Raw genomic sequence first — 20,868 nt, forward strand, 5'->3', positions numbered from 1 at the left:
GGGTGTAGGCGGTGCTGGGAGAGCGGGGAGCAGTGCTCTGCGTGCGCGCGGGGCATTGCGGGAGTTGTAGGCGGTGCCGGGAGTGCCGGGCGGTGTGCTCGGGGGCGCGCGGGGCATTGTGGGAGATGTAGGCGGCGCGGCGCTTGCCCGGCTGGAGGTGCGTGAGCGGGGCCGGGGAGCGGGGCGGGGAATCTGTAAGGGATCCCTGTGAGGGGTCCATGTGAGGGGTCGTGGTGACGGGTCCGTGTGAGGGCCCCGTGAGGGGTCGCTGTGGGGGGGGCCCGCTCGGCCCCGTCCCGCCCTCTTCCCCTCAGCGGCCCCGCCGGGCAGCCCGAGGGTTTAGGTCCGGCTTTGTGCCTTGAAACCAGCCCGGCCACGGCTGTGGGGGGACCCAGACCGGGCTGGGGGGTCTGAGGGGGCAGAGTCACCCCTGCCCTGCCCTGCCCTGCCCTGCCCTGCCAGGGTGCCCTCCAGGGGTGACGGGGACACGAAGGGGTTGTGGTCACTGCCCTCTGCCTACCCCTGGCGGAGGGGGGGCAGTTTGGGTGTTTTCTGGCAATTTGGGGGTGTGGAGGGTGGTCGGTGACGGTGTGGGGTGAGAGGGAGAGTGGTGTGGACCTCATAAATCATGGAATTATGGAACGGTTTGTGTTGGAAGGAACCTTAAAGCCCATCCAGTGCCACCCCCTGCCATGGGCAGGGACACCTCCCACCAGCCCAGGTTGCTCCAAGCCCTGTCCAGCCTGGCTTTGGACACTCCCAGGGATCCAGGGGCAGCCACAGCTTCTCTGGGCAACCTGTTCCAGACGACCCTGAGGCTCCAGAGGCCTCGGGAACAGTGAGATGTGGCCCCATGTGGCAGAACAGAAGTGGGAACATTCCCTTTTGCTACCTTCTCCTCGTGTTTTTCTGTTTAACCTCAGTAAGGGCAGAGGGGTCCCAGGGTGGCTCCAGCACAGATGGGACAGAGAGGCAAATTTGGGGTTAGGAAAGCAGGACAGACACTGGGGACTCAGGAATCCTGAAACTGAAGCTGTTCCCCCTCAGGGTTGTTGTTAAATGAGCATCTACATGAAATTCCAAAGCGGACCCTCAAGTGACTCTGCTCTGTCGTTTTGTTTGTCTCACCCACTCAGAAATAGCACAAGGTCTGGCTGCAGAGTCACTTCTCCTGATTTATTTATGTTTGGTTCTCTCATACAGTGACTGTGGGGATCTGTGGGATTTTTTCTGGGTTAGGGAAAAGCCTCTGCTCGTGCTGGAAGCCTGGAATGTGCCTGACACATTCCTGTGCTCTGTGTGTGGTGTTATACCTTTGGAATTACAGAATATCCTGAGCTGGGAGGGACCCACAGGGTTCATCCAGTCCAACTCCTGGCCCTGCACAGACACCCAACAATCTCACCCTGTCCCTCAGAGCGTTGTCCAAACCCTCCTGCAGCTCTGGCAGCCTTGGGGCTGTGCCCACTGCCCTGGGGAGCCTGGTCAGTGCCAACCACCCTCTGGGGGAAGAACCTTTGCCTGAGATCCAACCTGAGCCTGCCCTGACACAGCTCCAGCCATTCCCTGGGTCCTGTCTCTGCTCACACAGAGCAGAGGTTGGAAAAGCTCAGTTGTTATTTTTCAAATATAACTGCTCAGGATTATCTGAGACAAATCTCCCCAACAGCCTGTGAATTGCTGGGCAGGTTTGTGTGTGGTCAGGCTGGTGGTAATCCCAAGCTGAGCCCTGGATTTCCAGAGGAAGGTGTCCCTGCCCATGGAAGGGGGTGGAATGAGATGGGCTTTGAAGTGCCTTCCAACCCAACCCATTCCTTGATGATTCCTCAACAGGACAAGGGTGAGTGGCTTCCCACTGCCAGAGGGCAGGGTTAGGTGAGATATTGGGAAGGAATTCCTCCCTGTGAGGTGGGGAAGGGCTGGGATTGAATTCCCAGAGAAGCTGTGGCTGCCCCTGGATCCCTGGAAGTGTCCAGGGCCCAGTTGGACAGGGCTTGGAGCAACCTGGGCTAGTGGAAGGTGTCCCTGCCCATGGCAGGGGGTGGCTTTAAGGTCCCTTCCCACCCAAGTCACTCCATGATTCCATGATTTACTCGAGGTAAATGGAAAGCAGGACCTGTCCCTCTGTCACTGGAAGGTGCCAGCAGACTCTGCTGCCAACCCAAGGCTCCCTGCAGATCTGAGCCCATTTAAATTGGCAGCTGAGTGTCATAAGCTTGACACTTGGATTTAATTAACTTCACATCTGCCTGGATATCCAAAGTGGCTGGAATGGCCCCAGGCCTGGGCTGTGAGAAGGCAGGAAATTGAGGTCAGGGCCCAGCAGCAGCTCTTGGGGTTCCACCCAGGCACAGACGAGGCCGTGTGTGCCCATTTCAGGGTCACCTTCCTCCCCCTGCCTGGTGAGACACCCCCAAGAGTCCTGGGTAAAATCTGTAGCTGGCACAGAGCAACGTGGAGTGTTTTGGCAGCAGCTGGAGAAGGGGAAACGTGGGATGGTGCATGGAGGATCTTGGTTGGACTGGTCCCAAGCCCCTCACTGGCTGTGCCACACCTGGGAGGTGCCTTGGTCCTCCAGGAGGCACAGCAGAGGAGTTGTGTTATACTTTTATACAAGACAAAGCCCCGTGGGGTTTTTTTGTGTTTGCCTTTCTTCAGGGACTCTTTCCAGCTGGCCTAGGGCCTGTCTGGAAGCGTTTGTGGCTGTGGAGGGTTGGGGGTCTCAGCTCCTCAGTTCAGCTGCAAATCAGGGTCTGGAGATGTTGAGAGGAAACGGCCGAGCCGGGGCTGTGCTGTACAGGGCAGCTACATTTACTTTATTTCATAATGGCCAAGCTGGATTTAATTAGGAACCATCTCTGTTCACAGCTGAATAATGCTCTTTGTTTATGGCTGGAGCCGTTTGGGGAGATGGAAGTAGGCTGGTGCTGCTCAGAAGCAGCTTTGATTCCTCCGGACCCGCCGAGCGCTGGTGCTGCAGAGAGCTGGCAGAATCCAGCCAGATTTCCATGCAGTGGAATCCTTAAAAAGATGGGAATAAGTGTTGGGTGTGATCACTGGAGGGGCAATCTCGGTGAGGACCCGATGCTCCTCTAATTGCTTTGCTCATTCCTTCGTCCCCTGCAATGGGAATTGCTTGGAGAATTTGGGAGCAGGCAGCTGTGGGATCTGCCTGGAATCTGTAGGAGCTTTCTGCCTTGTTTTCTTGGGGGGGGGGGAGGAGGGGGAAGGAGCTTCTGCAATTATTGCTGTCGGGGTGATGAAAGGGAAAGTTTGAAACCCGATTTCAAAGGCTGGCTGCTGCTGGGCTTCCGCAGGCACAATTCCCTGGGAGAGCTCTGGAAACTTGTGTGGGACCACTGCAGAATCTCATTTGTTTTCCCTGTTTGCAGCATCTCTGCTTCTGCAGAGATGGAGTGCAGGAGCCAGAGCCGAGACAGGGAGCTTTTTATGTCACCAGGAACTTTGGGAGACTGTGGAATGAGATGTGAAAGAGGGATTTTTCGGTACTCAAAAGCAGAGCCTGCCAGTGGGCCAGATATGTTCCCTTTGGATTCCAGCAGCCCCACCACAGTGCAGCAAAGCTGGCTGGAAAACTCTGGGATGATCCAGTGAAGGATGAGGGAATTTATGGATCCCTGTTCATCAAACAGCAGTTGGGTTTGGTTTCTTGGGCTGCAGCAGGACAGTTTCAGACCTCAAGCCCTACTGAGCTGTTACACATTCCATGCAGGAGCCAGGTTTGTGGATCAAGTTTGACCACCTCCAACAAGGTATTTCACCTGGAGAATCATGGAATGGTTTGGGTTGGAAGGGATGTTAAAGCTCATCCATCCCACCCACTCCCATGGGCAGGGACACCTTCCACTAGCCCAGGTTGCTCCAAGCCCTGTCCAACCTGGCCTTGGACACTTCCAGGGATCCAGGGGCAGCCACAGCTTCTCTGGGCAACCTGGGCCAGGGCCTCCCCACCCTCACAGGGAACAATTCCTTTCCAGTCTCTCATCTCTCCCTGCCCTCTGGCAGTGGGAAGCCATTCCCTGTGTCCTGTCCCTCCATCCCTTGTCCCCAGTCCCTCTCCAGCTCTCCTGGAGCCCCTTTAGGCCCTGCCAGGGGCTCTCAGCTCTCCCTGGAGCCTTCTCTTCTCCAGCTCTCCCAGCCTGGCTCCAGAGCAGAGGGGCTCCAGCCCTGGCAGCATCTCCGGGGCCTCCTCTGGACTCTCTCCAGCAGCTCCACGTCCTCCCTGTGCTGTTCCCCAGGGCTGGAGGCAGCTCTGCAGGGGGGTCTCACCCGAGGGGGCAGAGGGGCAGAATCCCCCCTGCCCTGCTGCCCACACTGGGGGATCAGCCCAGGGCACGGGGGGGGTCTGGGTGCTGGGGCAGGTCCAGCCCCTCACCCACCAGGGAAAGGACCTTAAACCAACGAGGTTTCCAGTCCCGTTGGAGTCTCTGAGTGTTTCACCTTCAGTGTGGAGGTTTTCAACCCGACTCAAAACAATCAGACAATTATTCCATCAAATGCAGCTGGAGGCAGCTTCACTTGTGGTCTGAGGCCTCAGAGATTTCCAGCAATTTGACTTTGAAGCAGCAGTTCTGAGGAGCAGGGGAGGGAAAGGAGTGTGGTGCCTGGATGGATGGAGGGATGGATGGATGGACAGACGGACGGATGGATGGATGGATGGACAGACGGACGGACGGATGGATGGATGGAGGGATGGATGGATGGAGGGATGGAGGGATGGATGGATGGATGGGTGGATGGACAGACGGATGGATGGATGGACGGACGGACGGACGGACGGATGGATGGATGGATGGACGGACGGACGGACGGATGGATGGATGGATGGACGGATGGATGGGTGGATGGATGGATGGACGGACGGACGGACGGATGGATGGATGGATGGATGGATGGACGGATGGATGGATGGCAGGCAGAAGGCTTGGCAGCCCCGCCTGATCTCGGCACGCCGGGCTCTGAGGGATTGCCTGGAGCTCTGCTCTTCCTGCTGAGCCTGAGGAATCATCTGGGAGGCTGTGATTGATTCTGGCCCTGTTTTATTTAGAAAATCTTTATTTCTTGCGCTGCTCTCCGTGCCATTTTTTAAATGCATTCTACTGTCAAGGTGTCAAAATGTGGAGAGTTACTTTTGGAGTTTATCTCCCAGTCCATCCATCTTTGGCTTTCATCAGGTACCTTCATATCCCGCAGGAAGGAACTTGCAGCTCCTTCAGGGTGTCTGTGGCACCTCCAGCAGGGATATCCCATGGGATGGGTGCCTCAAAGGTAAAACACAGGCTGACCTCACCTGGAGCATGGATGGGAGCTCCCAAATTCTGTCCTGTCTCTCCTCAGTTCTCCTCGTCAGAGTCTCCAGGCTACACCTACATGTGTGATATGCTTCCCTCTTCCCTGGGGGAGAAGGACCAGGAATCTCCAGGTTGTTTTCAGTGGCTGTGGAGTTGGGGTTCTTTTTTCCTGGCTGTAGGGCTGGTGTGACCTTAGTGGTGTGCTCGGGGCAGACACACCTTGGTGCCACAGGCTGGGGAGGGGGAGGGGAGCAGGCCGTGATGTGCAGGACAGAAGGGGTGTCTGGGTGGGCTGAAGGCAATGTTATGTCCTGTAGTGTTTGCAGTGCAGCTTCCCACCTGCAGGACGGGTGAGATCAGCTTTTGCTTTATCTTTGAGGATAAAACAAGTATCTTTGCTGAGTTCCTTCCTTTCCTTGCCGTGGTGGACACGAGGGAATTTCCTTCCTCCTATATGGCAGCTCGTGGAGATTGTGGTTCAAGGTCCCCAGGACCTCCAGCTCCTCCTGTTTGCGCCCTGGATGGTTTCTGGTGCACCTTCCCTGGAGCCTTTGGCTCTCTGGATCTCTGTTTTGTGTGATCTGGACACGGGGAAGGAGAATTCTTCCAGCAGAGCTGTTGCTGCTTTGTGACAGAGATAAATGCAGATCCAAGCCTTGTCTCCCATGTGCAGGCAGCAGATCCTGCCCCAGCAGCCTGTGATGGACAAGGATATAAACTGTTGGGTCTCACCTCTCTCTCTGTCTGCCAAGCCCAAGTGATTTGAGTTCTCCTCCTTTGGAAGCAGGCGCTGTAAATCCTGGATCCTCCGTTCCCGTGGCTGGGTGCCGAGGAACTGCCTGATGGTTCCCAGGCCGTGCTGAGGCTGCTCTACCAGGACAGAGATGGGGAAAAGGTACTTCTGTGACTACTGTGACAGGTCCTTCCAGGACAACCTGCACAACAGGAAGAAACACCTCAATGGAGTGCAGCATCTCCGGGCTAAGAGGGTCTGGTACGACTTATTCCGAGGTGGGTGCTCCCAGCTGTCTGCCACTCCCTTCCTGGGGCTGGGGAGGGGATGGATGAGGTGGGGCAGTGGGAATAGAAAATAAATCAGCACTGGTGGCTTATACACACTGATGACTCTGTGTGCCCTGATGCTGTTGCATCAAGCAGTCTCAGAGGCAAAACGGAGACAGGCTCTGACTTGTCTCACTTGTCAGTGCCACCTGAGGAGTGCTGGGGGAATGTGCATCCAGGGGCTGAGGAGGGAGCAGGGCAGTGCGTTCTGGCTGTAGCAAACACTGAGTTTGGGTTCAGCTGGCTGTGAGACCATTGCCTGTGTGTTCCTGTGCTTCCTCGTGGTTCCTGAGCTGTTTGGGACAGGGCGCGGGGTCTTTACCTGCTCTCACCCGCTGTCTCCCCAGATGCCGCCGCTATCCTGCAGGAGGAGCAAACCAAGAAACCCTGTCGGAAGTTCCTGCAGACAGGTGAGGAGTTCTGAGGTGCAAATAAGTCCCTGAGCTCCAGCAGCTCCTTGGAGAGCCAGCCCAAGGCTGCAGTGAGGGGCTTGGGCCTGTGTGTCCAGCATCCGGCTGGGAGGGGTGATGGAAGTGGAGCTTCCTGCACAAGGCAGGGTCTCCTGTGGGCAGGTCTCACAGAGCTCCGTGGCTTTTCCCAGTTTGGAAAAGACCTTTAACATCACCAAGTGCACCCATCAACCCAGCACCACCATGGTCACCCTTAAACCACGTCTTCAAGTGCCACATCCACAAGTGTGTTTTTTAAACACTTCCAGGGGTGGTGACTCCTCCATTCCAATGCTTTACAACCCTTTCCATGAAAATTTTTTTCCTGATATCTAACCTAGTGGATTTTGAAATTGAAATTTGAATTTCCAAATCTCCCCATTTGTTCCAGGACAGTGTGATTTTGGGTCCAACTGCAGATTTTCCCACATGACAGAGCAGGACCTGGAGAAGCTGAGTGTTCAAGTTCAAGGTGAGTCCTCCCAGGAGGAAACGTCCAGGGGTCTCCTTGGAGGGGCAGTTGCTGCAGGGGGAGTTGTGCAGGCTCTGATCCTGCAGGGAGCCAGCAGAGCACAGATCCCTCGTGCCTGCCAGTGCTGTGTGTCCTGGAGCCTGGGAATGCTGCTGTTTGTCATGTGCTCCCTGCTCTAGAGCTGCTGGCACGGACACAAACCTGGAGCTGGGCTGTGCTGTTACCACTTGGCAGCAAGAGTCTGGAGTGGGCTCTGTGAGCCCTTGGGGTTTTACTCAGTCAGGGAATAAAAACTGTCAGCAGCAGAGGGCACTGGTACATCACTTCCCCTAAAATTTATGGATTGGATTTCCCCCCACCTCTCTGCCACTACCAGGGAGCTGCTGCCTCCACCTGTGGGAAGAGCTGGCCTGCTGTGGGGCTGTGCTGAGGAGAGGACAGGGGGTCTTGGATCCAGGAATGGCCTCTGCTCGTGTGGCTTTGGTGGAACTGAGGTGTGGGCAGAGGGTGGGTGACACCTGCTCCCTGCTGGGAGTGTCCAGAGAACTTCTGAACCTTCTCATTCTGGGACTACCACCTCTTTTCCCTAAAAGGGGTGACAGCTCTGTTTTCTCCATAGTGGTTGGAGAAAATCACAGAATCATGGGATGGTTTGGGTTGGAAGGGACCTTAAAGCCCATCCAGTTCCACCCCCTGCCATGGGCAGGGACACCTTCCACTAGCCCAGGTTGCTCCAAGCCCCGTCCAACCTGGCCTGGGACACTTCCAGGGAGTGTGAGTGAGGTGTTGGTGAGAACTTGTGGAATGGTTGAGACCTCCACTGGAGATCATCTGATCCCAACCTGCCCTTGCTCCAAGCAGGGTGCTCAGGAGCACTTCAGTTGTGTTTCGAATATCCCCAAGGCTGGAAGCTCTGCAGCCTGTGTGGGCAACCTGAGCCAGTGTTTGACTATGTTCACAATAAAAAATGTGTATTTTTTTAAATACTTAAATGGAAATTCCTTACAGAAATTCCTGTATTTTGGGTTGTGCCCATTGTCTCTTGCCTTTCATGGATTCCCTCCAGTATGTCCAGTACAGGGAGCCCAGAACTGGGCACAGCACCCAGACATGGCCTCGCAGTCCTCCTCGACCTGCTCCCAGTGCAGCCCAGCTTGGAGCAGCCCTCGTGCCCACCCTGCTCCCTGGAACCAGCTGTTGGGTTGCCAATAGTCTGGAAAAGCCAGGCTGAAGCTGGAAGTGTGTGTGTGAGATGCGAGATGTTGGGGGGGTGGGTTAGAGCCTCTCCCGGCCCCCTGCGGGATCCGATCTGGGGAGGCAGAGCTCGGGGAAGGCACCACGGAGCTGTTCCAGCGCTCTCCGTGCCGAGTCAGTGTGTGACTGCCCGGGCTGACTCCGGATCGATCTCTGATCCACGCTGGAACTGAATAAACCTCCGCGGGGACGGAGTGCTCCAGCCCTCCCCGGAGGGCAGTGCCTCCAGTCCAGCCCGAACCCTCTCCCTGCCCGCTCCCTGCCGGGCCCCGGGGGCGGCACAGGGTGTCAGGAACCCGCGGCGTTCCCAGTCGGTGCCGGCTGTTCCTGCGGGGGAAGCGGGAGCTCCTTGGAGCGGAGCGGAGCTGCCGGGGAAGGCTGTCAGCTCCTGTGCGCTCGGGCAGCTTCCCCGCCGATTACCCTGCTTATTGAATATCGACTGCAGTCAAACGGGTCGGCTCGGAGCGCTGGATTGGCTGCCGAGCGCCGCGTCCGGGGGGATTCCTTGGAAACCTTGTATTTGTGTTAGGAGTGAAACATTTAATTTACCAATTAGCCCTGAAGCAGCGCCGGCCGGGGAGTGGGGGGTGCCTGGTTGGGCACTTCAGTCCTCACCTCTCGTGTGTGTGGCTCTATAATACTGTGTGAGAAGAGCATCACACAGACCCTCTCTGGGATCAGGGAGCTTGGAGGGGTTTGGTGGAGTGACAGGTTCAGCAGGACTCGGTGGAGGAGAGGTACAGCCCTTACCAGGGGCAGTGGGTGGAGGGATCAGCCGCTGTTGGTGTGATGTGGGGATGTTTCAGCCGAGGCATCCCTGTCTCAGGTGCTGGGTTGAAGGCAGGCTCGTGTGTGGCAGGTTGTGTTACACACACAGGAGACCTGATCCTCCATCAGGAAGGTCCCATTTGCATTCCCACCCACTCCTGGGGTTTCTGTGCCACGAGCCATGCCAGGCTGCAGCCAGCGGGATGCCCCAGCGTGGGCTGGAGCAGTGCTCTGGATCCGGCTGTCAGTGTCCACGGAGATTTCCCGGAGGGGAGATTCTGACAGCCTTGGAGCCGGGGGTGGTTGGGGATTTGAGATGAGCAGAGAGACTGGAAGCTCCAGAGCCTCCCCACCTTGTGTGACCGTGCCAGAGGTGACCAGGCTGGTGGGATAAAGGGGACAGTCTCCTGGTGGGTCCACAATGCTGCTTAACCCCCCTTTCCTCAGCTCTGGCTCAGGCAAAGCCTCGTCTGACTTTTTTCTAACACTGCTAAACCGTGATGACACTTTTTTTGTCATGTAAATATTGAACCTGCCCCTGAGTCCCCTCGGAGTGTTTGGTGTTGGTAGCTCGCTAACAAGGCACTTTTATCACAGCCAAAGGAAACATTACATTGTCCTTAACATTTGGCCTTTTTAATGCAGGGAGTTCACCCTGTTGTTTGTGTAAGTCTTGTGGGTTAGGTAGGAAAATTTCTGGACAATTCCCTGTTCTAGAACAGCTTGAAGCGTGGCCTACTTTGGCTTCAGCATCTCTGCACCCTGTAGAATAGCCTCATCAAGAAGCAACAGTTTACACCTTTGGCAGGGAGGGAGAGATATTCCCAGCTGTTCCTGCATCAAAGCATTAGCCTGCTGCATCATTCATCAGCCAGACACTTCCAGGCTGTCATTTTAAGTACAGTCATGTCAGAAAAAGTCACTGTCAGATTGCCATCTTCTTGCTCAGAGTTATTGGCTGCCCCTAATCCGTGTCCGTGGTGCAGTGGGATCAACCCAGCCCGGGCTCTGATGAGCTCCAGCCAGGCAGGGCTGCGAGGGGAGGGCCAGGGCACAGCTGGGGGAGTGTTTCTGGTGTATCCATGAGATTGGAAGGACATGAGGGACCCTGCTGGGGTGGCTGGAGCCGACTGGTTTAACTGGGTGGTGAGCAGGAGAGGAGCTCACAGTCGGCTGGGAGTGGTAACTTATTCTGCTGCTCCTGGTGAGGGGATTCATCAGCCTCATCTCTCAGCCACAGTCTGGTGCTGTTCATGTGCTCTGGAGGAGTTTGGGGTCCCACATCACCCCCCCAGGGAGGCAGCTGAAGGATTTCATGAGCATCCCTTTGCTGGGTGACCCGCCCGTCCTGGGGGTTCCAGCTCTTGGACAGAGATGAAGAGAACCCCTGGGAAAAGTTGCATGGGAAGGGAAGGTAAACGTGGGCTCCCACTCTGGCATCGTTAGAGGTGCTTCACCAGTACAGACACTCTGTTAATTGGCTGTAATTAGACTGTGAAACAAACACCACTGTGAGGAGGAGGGAAGCACCTTCACACCCGCTGCAGCCTGGCCACGTGTGGGGAGGAAGGGCTGGTAAAGGCCCTTCAGAGCTACTTCTTGGAATACCTGTTGGCATTCAGGGGGTGTTTCCAATCTCAAGGTGGGTTTGGTAGTCCCTGGATGGGATGTGTGTGCTCCAGAGGAAGATGAGATCAAAGAATGACCTTTTTGATGGACATGCATCAAGGCAGGAGAGTTGCCTGTCCCTGCTGCCCGTTTCTGAGCCCAAGGGTTGGAATGCTCCAGAGCAGTAACTCAGAGAGCAGTGAGAACAGGGAGTCAGCTGGATATCTAAGGGGGACACCTGGGGCCTCATTTATCCCAGTGTGAGCCTGGAGTGGTCCCACTGCATGCAGTGAACTCTTCTGGATGGGGCTGTGAGTGGTGGCTGCTCAAGTCCCTGGACTCCCACCAGTTCCTGGTGTGGTGCTCAGGCTCCCTGCTCTGAACAGAGAGGCTTCATCTGCTTATGGTGTGTTCTGTGTTGGGCTCTGGAGCTGGATGAAGAGGAAATCTTAGTGGTAGGAAGAAGTGGGAGAGGTTTCTCTCCACGATTTTCTTCCCTGCCTCGTCACAGCTGCTGCTGGTCCCCTTGCCAAGGTGGGATGTGCCCAGGTGCTCAGGAGATGGAGACAGCTGGAACAAAGGGAAGTAAGGTGGTTAAGGTTGCCAGGGAAGTCTGACCTGGGAGCTGAACCTGGGTACCCTGAGTCTGAGCAGTGCCCAGCTCCCCAGACTGAGCTTCCTGGCTCCCCATTCCCCACCTGGCCGGGTGGCTGGGCTCACCCCAGGTAGTTCTGCTGGGGCTTTGATCCTTGGGAACAGCTGTAGGAGCCTGGAACAGCCCCGTCTCCAGCCTTATCAGCAGGTTGCAGAGCAGCACCTGGACATCAGGCCCACAGCAGGCTGTCCATGGTGGCACCGAGCACATCGTCGCCCTCCCAGCAGCACCAGATGAAAAGGCTGGATGACAAATTATCCATCTCCGGCTGCTCATTGTGTAGCACATTCCTGCCATCCTTATTAATATTCAACAGGCAGATGAATAATTGGTTGCCAGCACGAGGATGAAGTGATCCTTCACTCTGCCCAAGCAGTATTAATTTCACACCCTGTCTGGAAAGGTGTAATGTTTTCCTTAAACGTGTGACATATGGTGGGTGGGTGTGGAGGGGGCTCCTGGGGGGCACGGCTGCAGCTGGCTCTGCCAGGCTGGCTGATCCCTAAATGGGATCAGGGATGCCCTGCTGGGCTAGGTGAGCAGGGCAGAGGGCAGTGACACACGGCTGCCTCTGCTTCCCTTTTGTTGTCAGCAGCGTTTGGTTTCCCAAGGGTCACGTTCCCTGGTGTGTCAGGTGGAAGTTTCCACCAGGCTGGAGATGTGATCACTGGGAGCGGCTCCTCGTCCCGCCCCGCCTGTCGTGCTGGCAGCAGCGTGGCTGTGGCAGCCACAGTGTCAAGGACTCCTGCTACACCCTGTTCTCTGCCAGCTCCCTCCCTGCTGCTGGGGACACTGGGCAGTTCTGCTAACTGGGCACCCCTGGAGTTGTGCCCAGTGGGAGGGACTGGTGAGCACTGGGCTGGAGTTGTGCCCAGTGGGAGGGACTGGTGAGCACTGGGCTGCCCCGCTGGCTCCGTGCCCTCCTGCCCGGGGAGGACAGAGTGTCTGCAGGACAGGTTTGTCTGCAGGTATCTGCCCCACACAACCCCCCCAGGATGCTGGAGGGGTTGAAATGTTGGAAGGCCCCTCACTGGACAGCAGAGGTTTCCTGCTGTTTTCCTTCCTCATTCCTGACTTGCATGAGAAATATAAGACAAGGAGTAATGGGTTCAAACTGAAAGGGGGGGAATTTAGGTTCAATGTCAGGAGGGAATCCTTCCCTGTGAGGGTGGGGAGGCCCTGGCCCAGGTTACCCAGAGAAGCTGTGGCTGCCCCTGGATCCCTGGAAGTGTCCAAGGCCAGGTTGGACGGGGCTTGGAGCAACCTGGGCTGGTGGGAGGTGTCCCTGCCCACGGCAGGGGGTGGAATGGAATGAGCTTTAAGGTCCCTTCCCACTCAAAGCTTTCCATGCTCCAAGTGCAGGAGCTGGTCCCTTGGCTCCCTGTGCCCTGGCTCTGCCCCCGTGCTGGTGGCAGCTCCAGCCCGGGCTCTGCAGGGCTGGGCACGTGTCACAGCGGGCACCGTGACCAGCCCTGACAGCAGCTCTGGCATCCCTGTGCCGGCTGTAACTGCTCCCAGAACCTCCCAGACTCTCCTGGCCTGCCAGGGCTGCAGCCACCCGGACACATGTCCCTGTCACTCCCACCTAATGGGGCAGAGGTGGCACAGTCCCTCCTGCCAGGTGGAGGGACATGTCTCTGGGAGCAGCTCCAGGCTCGGGGCCAGCCCAGGCTGTTTGAGGCGAGGATGAGGATGATCTGCCCCGGGGGGAGGTGTCACTCAGTGCCACTGTGCTGGCTTAGCCCTTGTCCCTGGCTCTGCCTGGCTGGAGCTGTCACCAGGGATGACTCCAAGCATCAGATGGCAGGAGGGCAGAGGAGGAGGAGGGGCTGCTGCTGTTCCACACTCTCTCCACCACAGGAAACCGTGCAGGGTAATGAGCAGCAGGTTTATTGGAGTGAAAGGACTGCAGCACCAGGGTCTGGTGGTCTCCCAGCTCTCCCTCTGATCCAGCTCTCCCTGATGTCTCCCTCTCTCAACCAGGGGAGAAGAGGCTGAAGGAGCTGCGGCAGGAGGGAGCAGATATCCCACCTGGCACCATCGAGGACTGGCTGGAGAAGAGAGCCCAGAGACTGAGTGCGGCTCAGAGCAACAGGTACAGGAGTCTGGGGTCACCCAGGTGTGCTCTGGCTGCTGCTGCTGTGCCTCAGGATGCAGGGGGGGATCCCACAGCAGGGGTGGGATGGGGGAAGGTGTGGGTTATCAGAGATCCCAACTCCATGGGAGTGATCATTTAACACTCCTCCAGCACACATGAGGGGCACGTGTGTGGATCCAGCCCTGCCTACCATGTCAGAGACGTGTCCACACGTGTCCCTGCGTGCCAGGGGACAGTCCAGGCCTTGGGAACAAGCCACACCCGAGGGTGCTCCGTGCAGTCTGCAGGGTGCACAGGCACTCCTGCAAGGACAATGCCAGCGTGCTGCCAAGTTATTAATGCAGAGTTGGGTGGCAGGGGCCTGGTCTCATCTGTTGACAGCTCTCCCACCCCTGCCTGCCCTCCCTGCCAGGGGGAGGGTGGAACTGGCTCCTCCTCACAGTATCCACTCGGATTCCGTGCTGGCTGTTTCCCGGCTCACCTGACTGTGCCGCAGGCTTAATGGGATGACATTTGGGCACGTGCCAAATCTCTCTTTTGTTCTTTCTCTGTTTGCTCCTGTCCTCTCCTTGTTTGGCCTGGGCAGGATCTTCCTTCTGCTGCTTGTCTGGGCTTGTTACTGTGTGATTGTTCTGTCCCTCAGCTCAGCTGCCCTTGGTCCTGCAGTGGTGCCCACATTCCAACCCCTACACTTCATTTGCCCACTCTGCTTGTCCTGCCCGTGAATCCCTGGATATTGGGGTGGATCAGCTCTTACAGAAGATAGCCATCCCTGTTTCCAGAGGGATTCCCTCAGAGGATCATACTCAGAGGAATGTCCAGACCTTCAGAACTTGATCCCTGCAGCCTCCATAGATGCCCAAAATTTCCAGGGTTGTTGCCTTTTCCCCAGCTCCCCATCCCTGCAGGCTCAGAAACCATCTGCTACAGGAGCTAAACACCAACTATTTAAACTTCCCTTCCTCTACCCAGCCTTTCCAGTGCCTGTCCCTGTTCCCTTTCTTCTCCCCTTGTGCTCTGCAGCCCCACATTCTCCTTCTGAGCCCCCATGGGCTTTGCTTTGTCTGCCACAGAAGCTGTTCTGCGTTGCCAGGACCTGTTTCCTCCCTGTGCCCCTGGTTCCTGGGGAGTCCATTGTGTCCCTCCTGAAAGCACTTTTAAGGACAAGGAGCTCCCTCTCCCCCCTGCAGCCCTCGAGGTTCCTGAAATGTGAGGATCCTTTGCACCATGCTGGGCTAGCAGTCCATGTCCATGGATGGGGAGCTGCCCCACTGCCTTCCACTTTTCCTGTCCCAGCCTTTTGGAATCCTCCACCTGGTGCCTGTTTCCCAAGCCAGGCTGTGCCTTTGTTTTCTGGAGAGCTGGGATGGAGCTGTGGGGAGTTCCTGGGGCTTGGAGCACCCTGGGCTAGTGGAAGGTGTTCCTGCCCATGGCAGGGGTGGAAGGAGATGAGCTTTAAGAGCTTTAAGGTCCCTTCCCACCCAACCAGCCGGTGATTCCATGGTTCTCTTGGCAGTAGAGCTCTGCCAGGGTGGGATTGATTTTTACCCTGAGTGTTGATTTCCATCAGAAACAAAACTTGCTGATTTCCATCAGAAGAGGGTCTGGGGCCTCAAAGCCTCTGAGATACCACAAGTTTCATGAGCCTGGGAGAGGCCAAAGGGGAGGGATCCCCTCAACACCTTCTAAGGAAAATACTCTTGACCTTGGTCAACACTGGAGGATCCACATGGGACAACAGCTCCAGCTGTAGGCAAACCTTTGATAGCACTTGTAGCTTATGAGGCCCCAGGGAATTGAGAACCCAGGCAGCATCTTCCCTATTGATTAGTGCTGCTGCTCACGGAGCAGCTCGTTAGGTGATGGCTGTGCTGTTCCACCCTGCAGCATTCCCTTGTCCTGAGCCACAGGGCTGGGCTGTGACACCAAACACCCCTTCCCCGAGGGGCTGCTGGGTGTCCTCACAGTCCTGTCTCATCCCGGGGATTCTCTGGAGAATCCCCATCCCGGGGATAAACCTTAAGCCGAGTGACTTTGCCCTGTGTTGTTGGCTGGAGAACACTCCGCTCCTGGAGCTGGCTCTGGGCCAGGGCAGCGGCCCCGCAGGGAGGGGAGGGTGCTGCTGCTCCCTGGAGTTATGTAAAACAGTTTGATTAGGTTTCTCCTGGCATAACAATTAAAAAGATTCATCAGGATCCGAGGCAGAGGCCTGAGAAGCTGCAAGGCTGCTGTCGGGGCTTGTGGGAGAGAACAAATGAGCTTCCTGCACTCAGGAATTAATGGAAAGGGTGAGTTTGCCATGAATGTAAACCTGCCCGGGTCAAGCTGGAGACGAAGTGATGCTTCTTGCTCTTGCACTTCAGCCCAGTGTGGTGTTTGCAGGGGCCTCAACCAGTAAACCTGAGGGAGAGAGGCAGGGACAAAGTGATTCCCAGGCCGAGGGGTGGAGGAGGAGAGGCCTGTTCCCTCTGCTGAAGGGTCCTTGGGTGAAAACACCCCATTGGTTTGGCAGCTTCTCCATTTCCGAGGGGTCCTTGTCCTTTAGGAAGTGCACAGCTGGGCTGGGATTTGGGCTACTTGGGAAGAAACATCTGCTGGTTCTGTTTGTTCCTCTCCCAGCTCAGCTGTGGGAGGAGTGGGGAGCGGAGGGGACGGGGCCAGCCCTGCTCCCAGACCCGGCTGTGCCTGCTGCCACTGCCCCTCGGGGGGGCTGTGCCTGCTCACCCCCCCCGCTGCTCCCACCTGAGTTCCCACTGGCAGGCACTGCTTTAGGGAGCACTGGCTGCTCGGATGGGCTGGGGATGGTTACAGAGCCGGGCTGGGGCTGGATTTGGGATGGGGAGATGGGAATATCCCCACTTAGTGATAACCAAACCCCTCCTCTACTGGAGGGGGCACGGGGAAGCCCAGCCCAAGCATGGCCTTGCTGCCCAGCTGAGACCCCCCATCTCACCCCATCCCTTTCCCTCCCCCCCTCACAGTGCTCTTCCCGAGAAACCGGCGCCGTTCCAGTACCCCCCGGGCTGGCCCCCAGTGCAGGAGCTGCCCCCGTCCCTGCAGGCCCCCCCGCCCGGGGGGTGGCCAGTGCCCCCCACCCTGCAGTGGGGCTGAGGGAGCACCCCCGGAGCGAGGCTGGGGCTGGAGTCCTGTCTGTGCCCCGGGAAAGGGACGGAGTTATTTGTCTGCACTTCTATACCAATAAAACCCTTCCCCCTCCCTCGCAGCCTGTGCCTGTCGTGTTCCTGCTCTCCCACAGCCTCCCCTGGGCTCAGCTGCTCCGAGGTTGTCTCCCTGCCTCTGGAATGTGGATCCGTGCTCAGCAGAGCTCCGGCCCTGCTCAGGGGCTGTCTGCTGTCACCTGGAGCAGACATTCCCTGTTTCCCAGGGCAGGATCCATCCCCTTGGAGCACTGCTGTCTGCACTGCCCACTCTCAGTCCAGCTCCACGCTGGGCTCCGTGATCCAGGCTGGAGAAGGGAGCTGCAACCAGGCTTTTGGAATTGATGTGTAATTTCCTCAGGTGTTTATGCTGGTTCCTGATAAATTCCGGGTGTGAGGCTGTCTGTGTCCAGGAGCTCCTGGTGAAGAGCCTGGGGAGCCCCCTCAGCCCTGCTCCTGCTCCTGCTGCGCTGGGGGCGAGGGGCAAGGAGGGAAAACATCCCCAGGTTTCTCCACAGGGAGAGTTTCACCAACTTATCTCTCCTCACCAGGAAAGGGGTGGATGAGGGAGGCCCTTGGCTTTCTCAGCAAGGGAAGTGGGTGCTCCAGCTTCCCTGGGGGGGATCCTGTCCAGCAGCATCCCGAGATGCAGCTCTCCAGCAGCAGGGCTGTCCAGGAGGGCTGTGCCCGCTGCCAGTGCATTCCAGGTTTGGCCGGGCACGGAGCTGGTGGGTCCAGATTCATGAAGAGCAGGGGCAGCAGCCAACTGCCTGTGGCCAAATCCCGCCTGGATCACGCTGACACAGGGCAGGGCAGAGCTCCCGCCTCGGGATGCGATGGCAAATTGTCACGGGAGCGTCAGCCCCTGGGGCCCAGCTCTGACAGGAGCAGGGACTGGATGTGACAGAAGCCTGGAAACAGCCTTGGCCGGAGCCTGGAGGAGCTCTGAGCCAAACTAGAGGTGTTTTTATCCTTCCAGCAGGAGCCCTGGGCTTGCTGGAGAGCAGGAGCACAGGGCCTGGGATCAGCCCCGTGTCCCTTCCTCACTTCCCTGTGCAGGAGGTAACAAACATCCACTTGGGAGTGAATTTGGGGGTGAATCAGGGTCCCTTGGAGCACCTCCAACACAGAGGAACCCCGGGAGCTGCGGGATGCCGGCGTGCTCCAGAGTGGGAGCATGAGCTGTGCCTGCTCTCTCCAAGCTTGGAAGTGCATCCCTGCCCCCCCAGCCTGGCTCGAGGGAGAACCCCAAGGAGCTGGGGAGTGCTGGGGGGTTCAGCCTGTCCCCCTCAAGCCCTGCTGACTGGAGGGGGACAGTGGCTTCTCTGCTGGTGGCAGCAGGAGCTGGGACATGGACATGGACACCCAGCGAGGCCACCGGCACTGACGGATCAAGGAACTCCCACTCTTGTCTCTCTCACAGACTTTTTTGTTTCCCAGTCAAGCATCAAAATCCTCCCCTGCTCCTCACCTGGGTTTGGAGCTGTGCTTCCATCAGTCCCCCAGGCCCATCCCTGCTCTGTGTGCTCTAGTCCTGGTGGGTTTTCCAGCTGATCCAGGAGGTGTTGCTTTACCCAACACTCCCAAACTCCACAGCTCCAAAACTGCTCCCCAGATCCAGCTTAAATTTGGTAGAGAGACACATCTCTGGTGGAGAGGCCGGAGCTCCCAGCAGCTCCCTGGGTGAGCTGTGGAGCCCGACTGTAAATGAAAGTTCCATTGTAAAACACAACAGCCACAGCCTCTCCACACTCTGCCTGAGCTGCTCCTGGAGCAGAAATTCCCAATAAAACTGGAAAGGCAAGAGCAGGAGCGTTCCCTGCTGAGCTCCAGCCTGTCCTGGGGAGTGAGAGGGGCCGATCAGGGGGGTTAATTAAAACAGGGGTTTTCCCACAAAAGCTTGTGTGCTCTGTGGCCCGTGGGCTGCATTCCCTGCAGGATGTCGTGGATCCACGGAGCTGAACGTTCCCTGCAGGATGTCAGGGATTCCCAGAGCTGTGTAACCCCCGGGGGCTCGGAGGGGGCCGTACATTGCAGGTTTCTGGGGGTGTTACAGCAGTGTCAGGAGATGTAATGATGCCATGGATCAGCACCAGGATGGGACACGGCCCCTGTGGCTCATCCATGGAAAAAGGCCATGGGAGGAGGACAGGGACAGGACGGGGCTCCCGGCTCCTTCCCCCGGGGATGGCTGGTGCTGGATCCCAAGGGATGCTGCAGGGATGGACTCACGTCCCCGGGGTGGGGGTGAGGAGCTGCTGCCTGATCGTGGAGCACGAGCCAAAGTGCCTTTGCTGGAGCAAGAGCTGGAGTAATTTATCGGGAAGCTTTTAGGGAAATGAGGCCCTGCTGGGCCCCGGCCAAGCACAGCCCTGCTGGGCTCTGCCCGTGTCCTCTGGCAGCTCTTCCCGGGAGAGGGACGGGAATGGGAGTGGGAATGGGGATGGGATGGGGACAGAGGTGAGGGCAGGACAGGGGCAGGGATGGAAATAGGGATGAGGATGGGGACAGAATGGAAATAAGGATGGGAATGGGACTAGGGATGAGAATAGGAATGGGGATAGAGGGGGGGTCAGGGACAGGGATCAGGGGAAGGGAGAGGGGACAGGGATGGAAATAAGCATGGGAATGGGGATGGAGAGCAATCAGGGATGAGGATGGGACAAGGATAGGGATGAGATGGGTGTGGAGATGGAGATGGGGGCAGGGATGAGGATGGGACAGGGATGGGGGTAGGAATAGTGATGGGGATGGGGACAGGGTGAGGATGGGATGGGTCTCGGGATAGGGAGATGGGAAAGGGACAGAGAGGAGAATGGAAATAAGGATGGGAGTGGGACTGGGGATGGAGATGGGGACAGGGATGAGAACAGGACAGGAACAGGGATGGGGGGGTGGGACCAAGACAGGGACAGAGCTGAGCCCTTCTCACGCTCCTTGCAGCACCAGAGAGAGAAACAACCACTACCAACTTCTTCCCTTCCTATCCCAAACGCTTCCCAGTGCTATGGAACGGCACCCTGCCACTCCTCCTGCTTTGCTGCCACTTTTGCTCCTTCAATCCCCTTGTCCGGGGACTCTACACAGGTCCTGCTCCCTCCCACCTCCCTTCCCCCGCGGCAGCTCCACCTCCCGGCACATTCCCTTTTTTTTTCCCCCTTTCCTGGCGCTCCCTGAATTGAATTATCCCGGAGCAGCCGCATGATCCGTCCCCGCTGCGGCAGAGCGGGAGCGCGGCCGGGACCCTCCTGCATCCCGCCTGCTCCGGAGCCGGATCTGCCGTCCCCAAACCTGCCTGAAGAAATCCGTTCTCCCAATTCCCGTTAAAATTAATTGGGCCGCTTTGAAACGCTGAGCTGGAGGGGGGGGAATCGCCTCATTCCTTTTATCTAATTTGTTTCTTTTATGTCATTGTATTTTCTGGCAAATTAAATTGTCCTCGTTTCCTTTTTGCTTCTCTTCTGTTTGTTCACAGTGTCTGTAACAGACCTGGTTAAAAAAAAAAGAAAAAAATATATATACATACACATATGTCTCTGAGGCCACGTGGCTCCTTTGGAAATGCCACTTCATAAAAAAATCCAAACTTTCTGTGGGGAGATGGATGAAATGTCATTACGGACACGGAGCCTCCCGCACTGTGCGAGGCAGCCGGAATGATTTCATTGCCGTGGAGCACTTCCCATTTCCATTCCTCATTTGGACGTTGGCTTCAATTTGTTTGATAAATTATATAAGATAAAAAAAAAACCCAACTCCACCCAACCCCCAAATCAATGGAAACGCCGCCGATCCCTCCCGGCATCCCAAAACCGGGGTGTCCTCCCGTGGTGCTGCAGGGCGGCAAGTCCTGTGCTAGGGCAGGGAAATGGGTTTTCCCCATGGGATCAACCAGGGTCCCAGGGATGTGAAGGTGGGGATGGCCTGGGATGGGCTCCTCCAGCCCCCTTCCCATGGGAGGAACCCCCTGGCACTGCCCGTGGGGAGGGGCAGCAGCTTTGCCCGATTCTCCCACCGCCCCAAGCGCTTCCC

The 20,868-nt window shown here is 57.3% G+C and overlaps 1 protein-coding gene across 2 annotated transcripts; it reads left to right on the forward strand.

The window, feature by feature from the left end:
- Positions 1-34: 34 nt before the first annotated feature.
- ZMAT5 (zinc finger matrin-type 5) lies at positions 35-20,283 on the forward strand. Of its 2 annotated transcripts, none has more exons than XM_064674644.1 (6): positions 35-157; positions 6,100-6,323; positions 6,722-6,784; positions 7,215-7,295; positions 13,564-13,675; positions 16,903-20,283. In XM_064674644.1, the coding sequence occupies exons 2-6, from the start codon at positions 6,197-6,199 to the stop codon at positions 17,186-17,188; spliced, it is 669 nt and encodes a 222-aa protein (XP_064530714.1). In that variant the 5' UTR covers positions 35-157; positions 6,100-6,196; the 3' UTR covers positions 17,189-20,283. The 2 variants fall into 2 exon arrangements, with proteins under 2 accessions (XP_064530714.1, XP_064530715.1); XM_064674645.1 differs by lacking the exon at positions 16,903-20,283 and adding an exon at positions 16,660-16,901 and having other exon boundaries at positions 40-157.
- The last annotated feature ends 585 nt before the right edge of the window (positions 20,284-20,868 follow it).

Source organism: Pseudopipra pipra, chromosome 18 (genome assembly GCF_036250125.1).
Source record: "Pseudopipra pipra isolate bDixPip1 chromosome 18, bDixPip1.hap1, whole genome shotgun sequence".
NCBI lineage: Eukaryota > Metazoa > Chordata > Aves > Passeriformes > Pipridae > Pseudopipra > Pseudopipra pipra.